We start from the raw sequence: 14944 nt of genomic DNA, 5'->3' as shown, positions 1-14944 counted from the left end.
AATTTGAAGGAATATAGCAAGGGAAAGACACGGAAATATATATCGTGAGTTTTTAATCCCCCTCGATGAGAAATATCTTGCAAATTCTCTAAGTTCATTGGGAGACTATTTATGTATTTGCCACGGTGAAGTCCTTCCATATGATGTTTGGATTATGAAGGAATATGGAGTGATAGAATCTTGGACCTTTCTTTCTTCTGTTGAGAAGTCCGTGCACGACACATTGATTACCTTGATCGTTTCACACCTTTAGTGTTATCCAAGGACGGCGACATACTTCTTTTCGAGATAGATAGTGAGAACATTTTTTGGTTTAACTTAGAGAAAAAAAGTGTTAAAAAAGTTGAAACTCTTGGTTGGCCTTGTTACTTTGAAGTAGTTTGTATTTTGTAAAGGTTGGGGAGCCTCTCCCTTCTTCTTGAATCTTGATGGTGAATCTTGTAGAAGATGGTGATCATTGATTTATATATAACAACATTACTTTGTTCATTTGTTAATTTAGTTTGTAATTCTACGAATCATCAACGAGTGGGGATTGAACTCCAACGACAGGGCGTTTTATTGTACCTACACACAACCGCATGAACAACGACATGTCATTTATCGTCAACAAACCATCTTTCTTGCTCGTGCTTCTGTAAACGTCCGTTGAACTTTCCGGGCCTTCCGACTCAAAAATGGCCAAGAAAAGAGAGCGCCGAGTCGCACCGAGTTCGAACCGCGGCCAAGACCGAGTAGAACCTTCGGGACAACTTCGCGACGCAAACCGGCAGCACATAGTCACCTTCGTCCTCTTCTTCTGCGTAGCTGTAGCAACCGCCATGCTCGCCTACCGCATCAAATATGCTCCGACGGCGAACCCGACGGATTACGCCTTCTACGAGCGCGGAATCGTGAAACCTGATGTGAATTACCAGGAGATCCTCACTGCAAGTACCCTCCCTACTGATTTCTGCAATTTGTCTGTTTGATTGCCGAGAAAATGCGGGAAAAATTAAGACGAATTGAAGTTATCGTTTACTGTATTTTAGCTGTTATTAGTCAAGAAATGCACGAAATGATACGAAACCTTAGTGTTTATAATTATTTTTGGCTTCGATTCAAACTTTTGCTCAGCTGCCAAACAGAAAATTTATGATCTTACAGTGTTTTTATTGATAATGTGGTTTGAAAAATTCAGGAAAATGGAAAGGTTTCCGAAAATACGAGTGGCAGGCACTTTGCATATCCTGTATTGGCCTACATCACTCCATGGTATGCCATGTCTTTCAATCTGTTTGGCTATATAAGAATTTATGGGATTGTATTATTTTCTAACAAGCTGTTTGGATTGGAATGAAATACAACGAGAATTTCAGTTAACGTTTCAAATACGAGAAAAAAAATTACTTGGAATTGAAGTATATGTAAAATTTGAGGAAATCATTTGGTAACGAAATACACTCGGAATCATAGTAAAGAAAGTAGTAGAGTTTGAACTGATCCATTAGTCTCTCTTTGAGACAAACTACAAAGTGCCGGTCCTTTTGGTTTAACGTAGCTTGGTGGATCTAATGTGATTATGTAAAGTTTTCCATTTTAAAGTTTGTTGTTCTATAATACCTACGTTAGTAATTTGTATTGGTAGGTTGCTCATATAATCATATTAGACGTATTTGCATTAATTAGCTTGAAATTTTTGCGAACTCCTTCTCACATGTCAAATTATACAGGAATTCTAAGGGCTATGATATGGCCAAATGGTTCAACTCCAAGTTTACTCATTTATCTCCAATTTGGTATGACCTAAAGAGGTATGCTCCCAGTTTTCGTGGTTGGACAAAGTGATATGAGTAGTTGATGTACTGTTTGGTACCATGTTTTTAATTGTTATCATTGCCCACATAAGCCGATGGTAACTGTCAAAACTCTGCTCAGTTATTTGATTATATACATGACCATTGAGGTGTCTATTCTCAAAACTCTAGATTAGAACTGTCTGCTAAATAAAGTTGGCTCGGAATCAAACTTAATGTATGATTACTTTTTGGCTGTGGGGGTTGGGGATAATCCTCTCATTTATGACCTTCAACCTCTAGAGATAGTAGGAATATCTGTTAAGATTCAGTAAGTCGTAGATTTGTGAAAATTAAGCGATAATTAAGATTTGTGTAGCTATATTATTTCTGGATAAGTTTTCAGTATTTCACCCCTTTTGTCAACAGCCAAGGCAACAGCTTAATTCTGGAAGGTAGGCATAATGCTGATATGGGATGGATCTCAGATCTTAGGATGGCAGGAGATGCTTGGGTATGAAGAAGAATTCTTTAACTCCCTTCTCACTACCTTTTTGTATTTGACTAATATTGAACAGCTGTGACATCAATTGTTCACAATCGAATGTGGGAAGACATGTAATAAAATTTAAGAGGTCTTTTCAACAGTTAGTCAACTTAGAAACAATTTAAATTCTTTTTTATAAGTCGTCGATATATGTCCTGCGCTTTTATATGTAGTTGTGGCACACTTTTTATCTCAATCGGTTAGTAATCTCATCTGTAGCATACCTCCATAATGTATAGGTATTGCCTAGAGTTGTTCTGGAAGCATTTCCAGCAGAGCTGCTTACAAAGAAGAAGCAGAGGAGTAAAGCTATTAATCTTATAGTAAACGAGTGCAAGTAGGCTTCCAACCTAGAGTACTTTTTATACGTTTGTTTTATTGAGATATTACGTCCTAATTCTACCCCATTGGCTTCTGATCCTTTTGAACTTGTTTACTATTTAATGATTTCTGTAGTCTGTATGTACCAAAAAAGGTCGAAAACTTTGGTCATTCTTCTTTATATCTAACGCAGATAAGGTACTAATTTTGTGGGGGGCTTTTTCGTTGATCAGGGAGATGGGATATGACGGTATTGTGCTGGAATCTTGGTCAAGGTGGGCAGCTTACAGAATTTTGCATGATCCAAGCTTGCGGAATTTGGTAAAGTACTAATTTTGCATGACCCAACTAGGCAAATGATGGCAATGTTTCATAAAAGTCATGTTTGTTGTCTGTTGAAAATATTTTTATACCTTTCACAAGTATATAGTATTCATATATGTTGACGTGTCAGGACTTTGATCAACTGTAACTGCAATGTTCCAAATTAGAATTCCATTTGCTATTTTGAGATGCAACTGTTTAATATACATTCCTCAATACAAAGATAAAGGATATATGAAATTGTATTAGCAGGCTAATGAAATCTTTTGATCGGAGTCAATTTGTTACCGAATATAACAAGAACTTGTCTTCTTCGTACCTACATCCAAGTTTGCTGAAAGTCACTATTGTTTGGAGGTGTAGATGTTGCCTAATGAACTTATTTGTTGTGGCTATTCATTGGTGCTGTTTTCTAGAAAGTGATACCATGTATCTTCTCCTCAAATTATATAACATCTGAGAATCTTTGTTATTCTGCCCGTGCAGGCATTGCAGTTTATAAAAGAGCTTGGTGATACATTACATGGTGTGAGCTTAGAGAGGAATGATAAGCAATGGTTGCAATTAGTCTATGTTATTGGTCCGCCACATTCAGAGAAGCTCCAACCGCATGATTTTGGACCTAAAGATCTTCAGAGCGTGGATGATGCTGTGGATGGATTCTCACTTATGACGTATGATTTCTCGGGACCCAATAATCCTGGTCCCAATGCACCTCTGAAGTGGATTCATTCTACCCTGCAGCTGCTCCTTGGTACCAATAAAAACAGTGCTCTAGCCCGCAAGATATTTCTTGGCATCAATTTCTACGGCAATGATTTCGTCCTCACAGGAGGTATTATTCTGTTTCTTTTCTACTTGTACAATTTGTGTTGTTCATTGGCGTTGGAGAATCTATATTTGATTTACGGTTTCGTGTTATTGCCCATGGGGAGTGAAATATGATGGGTCAACTCATTATGAGTTCCCATGCTGTTTGTCCTATGAATCTATTGGCGGTTGTCCTAGAATTGGAAGGGAATTGAACCTAGGTGAGTAAATAAACTTAACAAGTCTTGTATGACGACTATATGGCGTTTGGATTGATCATCTTAACATTGTGCATTTGATAATTTTATCTAAGCATCTGCTATTGTCTCCGGCTTCCAAATCGTTGGTAATTCATTTACGAGGACATCTCTTGAAGTTTTTTTTTTTGCTTGAATGTGTTTGAATTCTCTAGTAGTTCCACATTTTAGGGAGAGTCTTTTAATGTTATCGAAAATGCAGGTCCAGGTGGTGGTGCTATCACTGGAAGGGATTACCTGTCCTTGTTGGAGAAGCACAAGCCCGAGTTGCAATGGGAAAAGAACAGCGCAGAACATTTATTCTTTTACTCCGATGATGAAAGTAATTACCACGCTGTGTTCTATCCATCACCAATGTCAATTTCCGTGCGGCTAGAGGAAGCTCGCAAATGGGGATGCGGCATCTCAATTTGGGAAATTGGGCAAGGTTTGGATTACTTTTTCGATCTTCTGTAAAGCAGTCATTTGATCATCCAGATGTAACATAATTTATACATTTTGGGTATGTGCTCAGTCTGACAAAGTTTTAGTTAGGGGTGACAAGAATTTGAAGAATTCAATTTATCATGTATAACTGGTTCGACATTTCAAGAAAAATAGCACGCTAGGATTACAGCTTACTGCAACTACCTGCGACATTTTGGTGCATGTAATGAACATCTTTTATTTTTGCTCTTCAAAAGGCGTTTCTATTACTGTTATTTGAAAGAAAAAGAAAAAACGTTCATTTGGTGAACCAAATGAGCACGGATTACCAAACTTGTCATGTGTCTTAATCTTTTTGTATGCTGGTATGTGGTTAACTTGGAATACTGTAATAACGAGTCCAAGTTGTAGGGACGTTCTTCGGGAAATCTCCACCAGGCAGCCACCATCAACTGTACCGTGGTCCGTACTGCACCCGCGGAGTGTACTCTAAACGTATTTTTCCTTGCGGAGTTTCTCAAGACTTCTAGTGACATTATTCTCAGCCACACAAAACATTTACAACCCAAAGTCATCATCCCAGCCATCAAACAATATAAAGTGATCGCAATCCATACTCGCCACGTGTCAATCGCTCAATGGGCAACCTCTCATCTTGCATGACACGTCAGCACCACCCTCCACCCAAAGAAACTTCAATCTCAATTTTTCATCAATTTTCTGAGAGACCAAAAAGAGTCTTTTTCTTCTGTTTCTCTCACTAGATTCTCTCGCTAGAATTATGCCATGGAGGTCTTCAATGCAGCAAGCTTGACCCCCATAAGATCAGTTCTTGGTGACAGAAGAAAAATCCCATCACTGCCTTCCATTTCCCTTCCCAAATTCTCCAATCCCACAAGTTTGAAAGCTTCACAAGAGTCTTCATCTCGGAGTTTCCACGGCGGCTTGCTGCTCTTATCTTCAGTTTTCAATGCCGGGTTTGCCAAGGCTTTGACATATGAAGCATTGGGGCAGACTGTGAGTGGTGGAGGTGGAGACTTGGAAGTAGGTGGGGTTCTTGACAGTGTTATCAGTTTTGTGACAGATAATCCTGCAGTTGTCGCTGGCGGTTTCGCAGTTTTGGCGGTTCCATTGATTCTGTCTCAGGTTCTGCCTAAGCCGTTCGGTGTTGAATCTGCCAGAAGTGCTTATGTAAAATTGGGTGAGGAGGCCAATGCTCAGTTGCTTGATATAAGATCGCCAGCGGATTTTAGGCAGATTGGTACTCCGGATGTCAAGGGTTTGGGGAAGAAGGCGGTGTCGATTGTTTACAAAGGTGAAGATAAGCCGGGTTTCCTGAAGAAACTCTCTTTGAAGTTCAAGGAGCCAGAAAATACCACATTGTTCATCCTCGATAAGTAAGATTGTTAACCCGATTCTTTAGTTTTCGTTTCCTCATTGTTTTACGAATCATGAATTGTCAATTTCTGAGCTTATTTCGAAGCAGTTGTTCGCAATCAAGAGCTACTATCAAGTGCCTAGAATTGACATCACCTTAGAATGTGTACATTATGCAATTGGTTTATGTAGAGATCACTATTTGGACTGCGAAAGAAAAATTCAGTTCACATTAGCATTTAGTTTCGAAGAGGACGGTTGAGTAGAGAATTCTCACAATAAAACTCAGTTACCAGTATTACATAAAAGACGTTGGTTTTCCTAGAATTTCATACAAATTGTCATATGTTAGCGCAAAAATATCAACTCCGGTTTGTGCACATTCCAAATCCCTTTCTTGAAAACAATGCTTCTATTCAGTGGCGTGAAAGGGGGCGGAAGAAAGCTTAATTGAATAACTTCATGAAGAAACTGCTTGTTGACATTTCCATTTCTAGTTACCGTAAAATCGATTCTGATTATAATGTTCTTTCCTTGACATTCATTTTTCTCATGCTTGTGACGTTTGTGTTATTCCCAAAGCTAATATGTGAAGCTAATCCTGCAAATGTTCTGATGGAAGCCAGATTTGATGGGAACTCTGAGCTGGTTGCAGAATTAGTCACTGTAAATGGGTTCAAAGCTGCTTATGCTATTAAAGATGGTGCTGAAGGACCACGAGGATGGGTGGTCAGTCCCATTGCCCTTCTACATCTAATCTTTGTTTCCTTTCGAGTCTTATTGAGCTTCAGTACTTGACATGAAATATCATTTTGCAGAACAGCGGTCTTCCTTGGACACCACCAAAAAAAGCACTGAGTTTTGATTTTGGCAATTTAACAGATGCTCTTAATGGTGCAGTTGGAGTAATTTTCTTGACTTCCATATTTTGATTGATATTTCACATGTGAAAATCTATTGTCTTATTGAACAGTAAGGTGCTATTTGGTCTCCTACTTTCGAGCAAGGATGTTATATTGAACTTTATATATTGAACACAAATAACAACATGTTGGTTAGTCTAAAAAGTTTAGTAGAAAATCATAAACAAAAAGCCGGATTGATCATGATAGAAGGATATAAACATTTGAAACATCCCCCCGCCCCTAGCTTATATATTTCATCAAGATGGGACAAGAAAGCTGTTGATGTGTGCCATTCCGAAAATGGGTTGGGACGAGCAAATTTATTGGTTTTCAGTGATGGATTCCCTCGTTGATGATTATGTTCGAAAGAATTTTGATGTACTTATATGATTTTAACAGGATTCTTATATGTTTATGTGGTCAATTATGTGCAGGAGGACTCAGGTGCCTTGTCTCTTTCCCTTGGGGTCGCTGCAGCAACCGGATTGGGTTTATTGGCTTTTACTGAAGTAAAGTCCATCCATGCTGATTTATTTGTTTTCCTTTTGGTGTAACATGTATCCTTCTCAAACATCTTTCGAACTGACTGTTGCACTCTCATCTTTTTAGTTAGAAACAATCCTCCAAGTTTTAGGCTCAGCTGCACTAGTTCAGTTTGCGAGCAAGAAACTCCTTTTTGCTGAGGTGAGTCTCCTATTCTCTTTTATACTTCCAAGAAGTTATTTTGATGGAATGTTTATTGGGGTCGATAAGAAAATTTTACGTCTCTGAAATAACGCGTAGTGGCCAAAAGTTATATTATTCCATGTTTCCTCTTAGTTATTTTGTTCTAACAGACAGCCTTTGCATTTTAGTAATTATTGTGAAACACATCTAGCTCGTCATAAATATGAAGGTTTATTAATCAGAAACATCTGTAACCATCGCGGCCTTGAAAGCATATTACATTCTGATCCCAAGGATTAGCATTCAACTTCATTGTCATAACCTAAATTGCTTTTATGACAGGATCGAAAAGAAACTCTACAACAAGTTGATAAGTTCTTGACCACGAAGGTTGCCCCTAAGGAGCTCGTCGATGACATAAAGGTATGAGACTAAAAATGACGGATTCCCTCATCACTGCCTCACAGACTAGTTATTTTGACAATTACAATATACTAAACTCCGCTGTTTTTATCCTCAACCGCCTTGAATTTCAGCAAATTGGGACAGCTCTTTTGCCAGTAACTGTTAGCAAGGCTCTTCCTGCACCTGTAGAACCAACTCCAGAGCCTACTGCTGCTAGTGATACTGTACAGAAAGCAGAAGCTGTGGTCGAACCAAAAGTAGAAGCAGCTACAGAAGCCACCCCGGAACCAAATTCAGTACCAAAACCAGAAGTTAAAGCAGAATCACTTCCTGGGATTTCGAAACCACTTTCCCCATTCCCTTATGTAATTACTCACTTTATTTTCTATTTGAATTTATGTTCATTTATATCAACCCTCATGATCAATTATTTTGTGCAAGAACTAACCAAATCTTTCTTTCTTTCATGTTTTTTTTATGGTTGCAGTATCCGGATTTCAAGCCTCCGGCATCTCCCAGACCGTCACAGCCCTAGAGGCGTTGTTTAAAGCTTGTTTCTTCGACAGCAAGCTGTTTACGAACGATTTTGGAGGCTACACTCTTAGCTTTGCTCCTGATAGTGTGATACATGAAATTTTGGAGGCTACATCTGTCTGAAGATATATCACTGTCATGAGTTGGATAAAATAGTTTTCACCAAGTATCCCTCTTGTTTTTGACTTTTTACTGCTTAAATTCAAATGTACTGTTTGTGATCAGGTGGATCTCTGGGTAGATGTGATTCATGGGTAAGCTCTGTTTGGATTGACTATAAATATGATATCTTTAGGACTTTTGGAATGTATATGTGTGTTTAATTGCTAGCCTAAGAGCTAGTTTGTTAGTTATTCTGGTCCAATACTAAAAATAATAAGAAGTACAACAATATTTTATTGGATCAAGACAAATAATAAGCTTCAACTTTTGAGAAATGAGATTCAGCGTAAGTTAAATGAAGAAATGAACGCCAACTTTTTCACGTTGTCTAACTTGAAAAGCAGAAGATGGAAAAGTCAGGAACTAAGCTTATTTTTTCTGATCTCCATTATTATGAGGGATGTGGTTCTTTTACCTTCAACTTATACAATATTTAGAAGTTGACGTCTATTCTTTTTTCTTTTTTCTTTTTTCAATCAGCATATAATGAATCTAGCGAATTATCTATTTTAATCAAATCATTGCCACCAACCAAGGCGTTGGTCTTTTGAAAAAGAATTTTTGCTAATGTCAATTGCATGTTAGCCGTTCAAACTGTAAATTCAACCAAGTCACATGTGAGACTAAGAAAGTTTTGAAATATCTTCGCATGATTTTACTAATTTAAATTTATAATATGAATGAACGAACTAAACACTCTAAGGCTTATTATATAGTATTAATTAATAAATGTAAGTATTACAACATTAATAATTTAATAATATCACGTGACAGTAATTCAATTTTTTCCACCGCAATAAGCTTACCACGTTGTGAATGCAAACTTTGAAAAAATTGGAATTGGATCCTTAGTGTCTGAAACCTAAGGATCAATACATCGGATCACTGATTGGTTTGTAAAAGAAATCAAAGTTGTTGATTGTGTGTGGTGATCTAGCAAAATGAGTTACCAGAGACCGTCAAATTCAATTTCTATGGCCTAGATATGTTGATCTTTAGGCTCCGGACATTAAGGTCCAGAGGATCCAATTCCTGCCGTAGTCACTGTTGAAAAGACTTACCGGTTGACTCATGTCGTTTCGTACAACGTCCAAATGTTACCGTTGGAGACGATTTTGCTGCGGTGGCTCCCAAATAATTCGTCCGGCGTCGTTTTATGCCTCACCGGCTACGAAACGACACACAGTTGGAGCGGGAAGCTTTTTAATTTTTCTGAAATTTATAGTCGGAGCCGACGACGCATCTCTGGATCTGCAACAGTTAGAAACAATCAGCGAGACGACGTCGCTTCTTACACCAGCGAAGAAGCTCCTTCCTCCTCCTTCTGACCAGAACTTCAATGGCGAGAGTCAAACACACCGCCGGAAGAAAAGGCAAGAAAGCTACTCGCGCACAAACTGCTCTCTCTCTCTCTCTCTCTCTCTCTCTCTCTCTCTCACTCTACAATGTATGGATGTATGTGTATTTTGTTGACGATTGTGATTTTTGCGCTTTCAAAAACCCTAATTTTCTCTGCCTTCAGCTGCAGGCCGAAGCTCGGTGGCCTCACCTGCTCAACCGGTACTCTTTCTCTCTCCCACCCCCCCCCCCCCTCCTTCTCCCTCTATCTTTCTCACTCTTCAATTTCTCGTTAATTTCGGATTTTTCTTGTCCTATGTTTGGTTACTGAGAAACTGTGGGAATGAGGATTGGGAGGAGGGGAATTGGGAGAAATTTGATTTGGAAAATTCGAAAATTATTAATTTTTTTGCCTAAATTTCTTATTAGTCAAACGGAGCTTTACCCGTTTCGTTATTTTCTCTGTTGTTTAATTTCTTGAAAATAGCAGGAAGCTGTTAAACTTGTCACTCATCTGTAATCTGGTGAAGACAATTCATATCTTTAAATCTGGCATTCCTAATGTGTTTTATTTTAACTCTTTTTGTTTCAATAAACTGAAGGAATCTTCTAGAGGCACGAGGAGGTCCGAGGCAAATCCGACAAGTATATATGTTTTCTTCATTGGTGCTGGTGGTGATGATGCTATAGTGGAAGTAAGTTGTTTCTGAATGATTATTGTTGTTATGTTTATAGGTCCAGGAACGCAGCAGAAGAAGCGGCGTTACAGGCCAGGAACAGTGGCTCTTCGGGAGATTCGTCACCTCCAGAAGACAGTTAAGATGATTATCCCAGCTGCTCCATTCATCAGAACTGTGAGTTCTTATCTCCCTGTTTGTTATACATACAGAATTGCACCCACACATGCATGTGCGCATAGATATACATGAGGGCGTGCACCGAAGGATATCAACAAACAGAAAAGAAATGTTGGGTAGTGTTATTGCTAGTTCTGGCAATTTTCTCTTCACACAATCAAGAGAACGTATTTTTTTGTTGGCATGGAAACCCAGAATCATTGTTCCAATTTATTGATGTCGATTTGATTAACTCATTTCGTATTGTATAAACAAGTTGACCTTGACATCTTGGCAATCTCAGTGTTTAGCTTTTTTTAGTGAGGCTAGAATTGGATTGTGAAATGGAATGTGCTTTGTTTTTGTGTGGTTCACGTCTGGTGATATTATCTATTAGATTTTAAGCACTAGTTATGCGCAAGGTTTGATCACACAAAGTCGACAATCTTTTATTTCCTTGTAGGTAAGAGAAATCACCAACTCTGTATCTAGAGAGCCTAAGCGTTGGACGCCTGATGCTTTACTAGCAATTCAAGAGGTGAATATATGTTGTTATTTATTTTATGGCAAGTGAATTTAGTTGTATGTAAGAGATTAACCTTGCAAATACTACTTTTCTTACCCCACCTCCTCCTTTTCTGTCTGTTTGATAAACTGGTACATTTCTGCATTGTAATTTCAGTGAGTTGTAGCATAATCTTTGTTTATCCATCCGTTAAAATATGCTGGCTGGATGAGTGATGATAATGCCATAAGTATTATTAACATCTATGGAAGTGCATTGGATGCTTCCTCAGCTGCCCATCTGCTTCTTGCTATGCTTTGATCACACAATGGCATTGCTGTGCCAACCCAAGATCTTTGAGGACTTACTCGTTCTATTGCAATAAAAACTGTTCTTGATAACAATCAACAGTTTCTTGTTACCACCATTATTGTTCTACTTCGTCATCAAATCAACTCAACAAATGAAGCCTATAGAATGAATTGCTTGGATTTGGTTGCCGGAATTTTGTCTTGTTATCCCAATCCAAGCATACCATCTAACCATCACCCTCTAAATTGCAGTCCATCGGAGGAGTTACTATGAGTTATTTGAGACAAATCAGTCATACCTATTGGAATTTTGTTCTTTTGCAGGCAGCAGAGGATTATGTCATTCAGTTGTTTGAAGATTCCAACCTCTGTGCAATTCATGCAAAGCGGGTCACTCTTAGTAAGTAAACTTGAGATCTAATATCTGCATAACTAAATGTTATTTTCCCCTAATCCCCCTAATGCTATGTAAATTTGCAAGCTGCAACCAACTGATGCTTGTAGTGAGATAACACCTAAACAATGAAAAAAATTGCACTCTTTGGGGTAGTGGATTTTGACAAAACTCAAAGGGGATGTCCTCAGATGCATTATCTTATTGTATGTCTTGGATTAACCGTCTGTTTACTGTTTCATCTTCCACTTCAAGTTTCAGTTAGTCTTTGACAGTTTTTACCATTATTGTACAATATAATTGTTAACAAACCTGCTTCTTTTACTTTCGTATCCTCAGTGAAGAAGGATTTTGAGTTGGCTCGTCGGATTGGAGGGAAGGGGAGGATCTGGTGAGAGCATGACAACAGTAACTGACTCCATAATCACTAATCGTAACAATTTTAGAAACAGTCAGCATTTGCTCTCTCACGGTAGCCGTATTTTGTTTTTCTCGTTGCAGTTAGAAATTCTCAGAACTAGGAAGTAGGCAGATTTCATTCATAGTAGTTCGAATCATCTGTATTTCCATGTCAGATTTCAATGATAGGACGGTTATTGCAATTGGTGGACCGATCATTCATCGTTTTGGGATTAAAATGTTATTCGAGTTGCTAATAGATTATAAGTATTATTGAATTCGACATATGTGGTAATTTTCGAAAGGATGTTGTAACTTGGGTGCAAAGGTAACTCCTGTGTAAACATATTTGCTGTATAAACGTAATTAAGCTTACAAACGTGTTTAGAATACTTGGCAGAAAGTCCAGAAAGACCTGAGTTCCCGCCAGCTCTATCCAACTCAAACCCTAGTTAGCTGTACCAAACCTCTACGCCTCTACCCCCAATATTCTCCAAAACCTCATAACCGCAAGCGAGAAACAAACTCTTCTACAGATGCAAGCATACGGGATAACGCTTACAGGAAAGAGCATTCCTCTCGGAGTTGAGAGGCACCATACCATAGCCAATGTCAAAGCCCTGGTTAAGGATAAGGAGGGATACCGTAAGACCAGCAGTGTTATTTTGTCGGGAAGAAACTCGAAGATGGTAGACACTGGCAGACTATGACGTCCAGAAAGAGTCCACTCTGCATTTGATTCTGCCCTTCAGGGGCGGCATGCAGATATTTGTGAAGAGCCTTACCGGCAAGACTATCACCCTTGAGGTTGGGAGGGAGCTCAGATACTATCGATAAGGCAAGACCAAGATACATGACAAGGAGGAGAGTCAGCCTGACCAACAAAGGTTCATATTCGTTTGAAAACAGCTGGAGGACGGAAGGACCTTGGCCGATTATAACATCCAGAAGGAGTCGACTTTGCATCTTGTTCTACGTTTGCGTGGTGGAATGCAGATTTTTGTTAAAACACTGAGAGGAATGACTATTACTCTCGAAGCGGAGGGCTCTGATACCATAGACAATGTTAACATGAAGATCCAAGACAAAAAGGGGATTCCACCGGACCAGCAGAGGCTCATATTTGCTGGAGAGCAGTTGGAAGATGGTAGGACACCGATTATAACATCCAGAAGGAGTCTTCTTTGCATCTTGTACTATGCCTACGTGGTGGAATGAAGATCTTTGCTAAAACGTTGACAGAAAAGACAATCACTCTTGAAGTGGAGACCTCTGATACTATAGACAATGTTAAGGCAAAGATCCAAGACAAAGAGGGGACTCCACCAGACCAGCATAGGCTTATATTTTCCGGAAATCAGTTGGAAGATGGTAGGACATTTGCAGACTACAATATCCAGAAGGAATCCACCTTGCATCTTGTTGTCAATTGCGCGGTGGGATGCAAATCTTTTGTGAAGACATCAACTGGAAAGACTGTCACTCTTGAGGTGGACAGCTCTGATGCTATAGACAATGTTAAGGCGAAGATCCAAGACAAGGAAGGAATCCCTCCTGATCAGTAGAGGCTAATTTTTGCAGGAAAGCGATTGGAAGATGGTAGGACGTTGGCTTACTTTGCATCTTGTTCTTCGATTGTGGGGTGGGATGCAAATCTCTGTCAAGACTTTTACTGGAAAGACTATCATTCTTGAGGCTCTGATACTATAGACAATGTCAAGGCGAAGATTCAAGATAAAGAAGGAATCCCACCGACAAAGGCTAATTTTTGCTGGAAGCAGTTGGAGGACGGAAAGACTTTGGCAGATTGTAACATCCAGAAGGAATCCACCTTGCATTTGGTTCTTCATCTGCGAGGTGGTATGCAGATCTTTGTTAAACTCTGACTGGGAAGACAATCACTCTTGAGGTCAATGGACAATGTGAAAACTAAAATCCAAGATAAAGAGGGTACCCCGTCCGATCAGCAGAGACTCATTTTTTCTGGGAAGCAATTTGAGGATGGGCGTACGCTGGCTGATTATAACATCCACAAAGTGTCTACCCCGCACCTCGTGCTTCGTCTTCGTGGAGGCAATGTTTAAGATTGGATGGTGTCTGTCAGTATTTCTTATTTGGTTTTGACTTCTTTTTTATTCCCCTTTTAGCAGAAGGTAATTTAGAACATTAAGACACCTTGTTGCTTTGGTAGTGAATCAGTGATTTGGGATTGGAATGTGGTTGACCATTATGTTTTTTTCTGATGATGTCTGTTATGAGATGATTTGATTTGGTAGACTATCTGGGTCTCATTGTTTATATGTTAAGTTTGTTTTGTGATGATCCTGCATTTTTTGACGTCAAATTGATTGATCGCATATAGAACTAGGATTGTTGGATAATTTTGTTTTCTTTGTTGTGTCGGGCACAAGAGTGTCATGTATGTTAAATTGAGTGGTTTGAGGGGTAGGCTTAAGTCAGTTTGAAGTTATTAAGTTGGGATGAAAACTTTGATAATGCGTGAGATTGTTTCTGCAGACGGCGAACTGATTTAAGTAGGGCTTAACGGGATAAGCTAGAATGCTGATGGCTTAGCAAATTCGTTCATGTTTTATCGTACAATCTCGATGGATGAATAGAGTTGATGCCGTTTTAGAATGTTGATGGCTTACC

At 39.0% G+C, this 14944-nt stretch overlaps 3 protein-coding genes and 1 pseudogene across 4 annotated transcripts; all 4 read left to right on the top strand.

Moving 5' to 3' along the window:
* Positions 1–495: 495 nt before the first annotated feature.
* Positions 496–4793, top strand: LOC137733311 (uncharacterized). The gene is made up of 8 exons (XM_068472471.2): positions 496–929; positions 1181–1254; positions 1713–1793; positions 2205–2289; positions 2562–2659; positions 2877–2964; positions 3454–3802; positions 4237–4793. Exons 1-8 carry the CDS (start codon positions 678–680, stop codon positions 4488–4490), a joined length of 1281 nt encoding a protein of 426 aa, XP_068328572.2. The 5' UTR covers positions 496–677; the 3' UTR covers positions 4491–4793.
* A 78-nt stretch (positions 4794–4871) lies between these two features.
* LOC137733310 (rhodanese-like domain-containing protein 4, chloroplastic) lies at positions 4872–8653 on the top strand. The gene is made up of 8 exons (XM_068472469.2): positions 4872–5857; positions 6464–6566; positions 6656–6742; positions 7177–7251; positions 7352–7426; positions 7751–7831; positions 7945–8178; positions 8301–8653. Exons 1-8 carry the CDS (start codon positions 5247–5249, stop codon positions 8346–8348), a joined length of 1314 nt encoding a protein of 437 aa, XP_068328570.2. The 5' UTR covers positions 4872–5246; the 3' UTR covers positions 8349–8653.
* An 867-nt stretch (positions 8654–9520) lies between these two features.
* Positions 9521–12495, top strand: LOC137734707 (histone H3-like centromeric protein CENH3). Of its 2 annotated transcripts, none has more exons than XM_068473969.2 (7): positions 9521–9882; positions 10032–10069; positions 10450–10492; positions 10583–10701; positions 11147–11221; positions 11824–11899; positions 12233–12495. In XM_068473969.2, the coding sequence occupies exons 1-7, from the start codon at positions 9849–9851 to the stop codon at positions 12286–12288; spliced, it is 441 nt and encodes a 146-aa protein (XP_068330070.2). In that variant the 5' UTR covers positions 9521–9848; the 3' UTR covers positions 12289–12495. The 2 variants fall into 2 exon arrangements, with proteins under 2 accessions (XP_068330070.2, XP_088552586.1); XM_088696460.1 differs by having other exon boundaries at positions 9547–9882; positions 10038–10069.
* A 143-nt stretch (positions 12496–12638) lies between these two features.
* On the top strand, positions 12639–14621 carry LOC137734706 (polyubiquitin-like; annotated as a pseudogene).
* The last annotated feature ends 323 nt before the right edge of the window (positions 14622–14944 follow it).

Source organism: Pyrus communis, chromosome 7 (assembly GCF_041283825.1).
Source record: "Pyrus communis isolate YQ-2024b chromosome 7, ASM4128382v1, whole genome shotgun sequence".
Lineage (NCBI taxonomy): Eukaryota > Viridiplantae > Streptophyta > Magnoliopsida > Rosales > Rosaceae > Pyrus > Pyrus communis.
This window is presented reverse-complemented; position numbering and strand designations above follow the sequence as displayed.

Bases quoted from the DNA above. Each gene is read 5' to 3' on its own strand.
- LOC137733311 (XM_068472471.2), top strand. From the start codon at position 678: ATGGCCAAGAAAAGAGAGCGCCGAGTCGCACCGAGTTCGAACCGCGGC. The intron at 2,660-2,876 runs GTAGGCTTCCAA...TTCGTTGATCAG, and splicing joins CTTATAGTAAACGAGTGCAA to GGAGATGGGATATGACGGTA. The intron at 2,965-3,453 runs GTAAAGTACTAA...CTGCCCGTGCAG, and splicing joins ATCCAAGCTTGCGGAATTTG to GCATTGCAGTTTATAAAAGA.
- LOC137733310 (XM_068472469.2), top strand. From the start codon at position 5,247: ATGGAGGTCTTCAATGCAGCAAGCTTGACCCCCATAAGATCAGTTCTT. The intron at 5,858-6,463 runs GTAAGATTGTTA...GATGGAAGCCAG, and splicing joins ACATTGTTCATCCTCGATAA to ATTTGATGGGAACTCTGAGC. The intron at 7,252-7,351 runs GTAAAGTCCATC...TCATCTTTTTAG, and splicing joins GTTTATTGGCTTTTACTGAA to TTAGAAACAATCCTCCAAGT.
- LOC137734707 (XM_068473969.2), top strand. From the start codon at position 9,849: ATGGCGAGAGTCAAACACACCGCCGGAAGAAAAG. The intron at 11,222-11,823 runs GTGAATATATGT...GTTCTTTTGCAG, and splicing joins CTTTACTAGCAATTCAAGAG to GCAGCAGAGGATTATGTCAT. The intron at 11,900-12,232 runs GTAAGTAAACTT...TCGTATCCTCAG, and splicing joins TGCAAAGCGGGTCACTCTTA to TGAAGAAGGATTTTGAGTTG.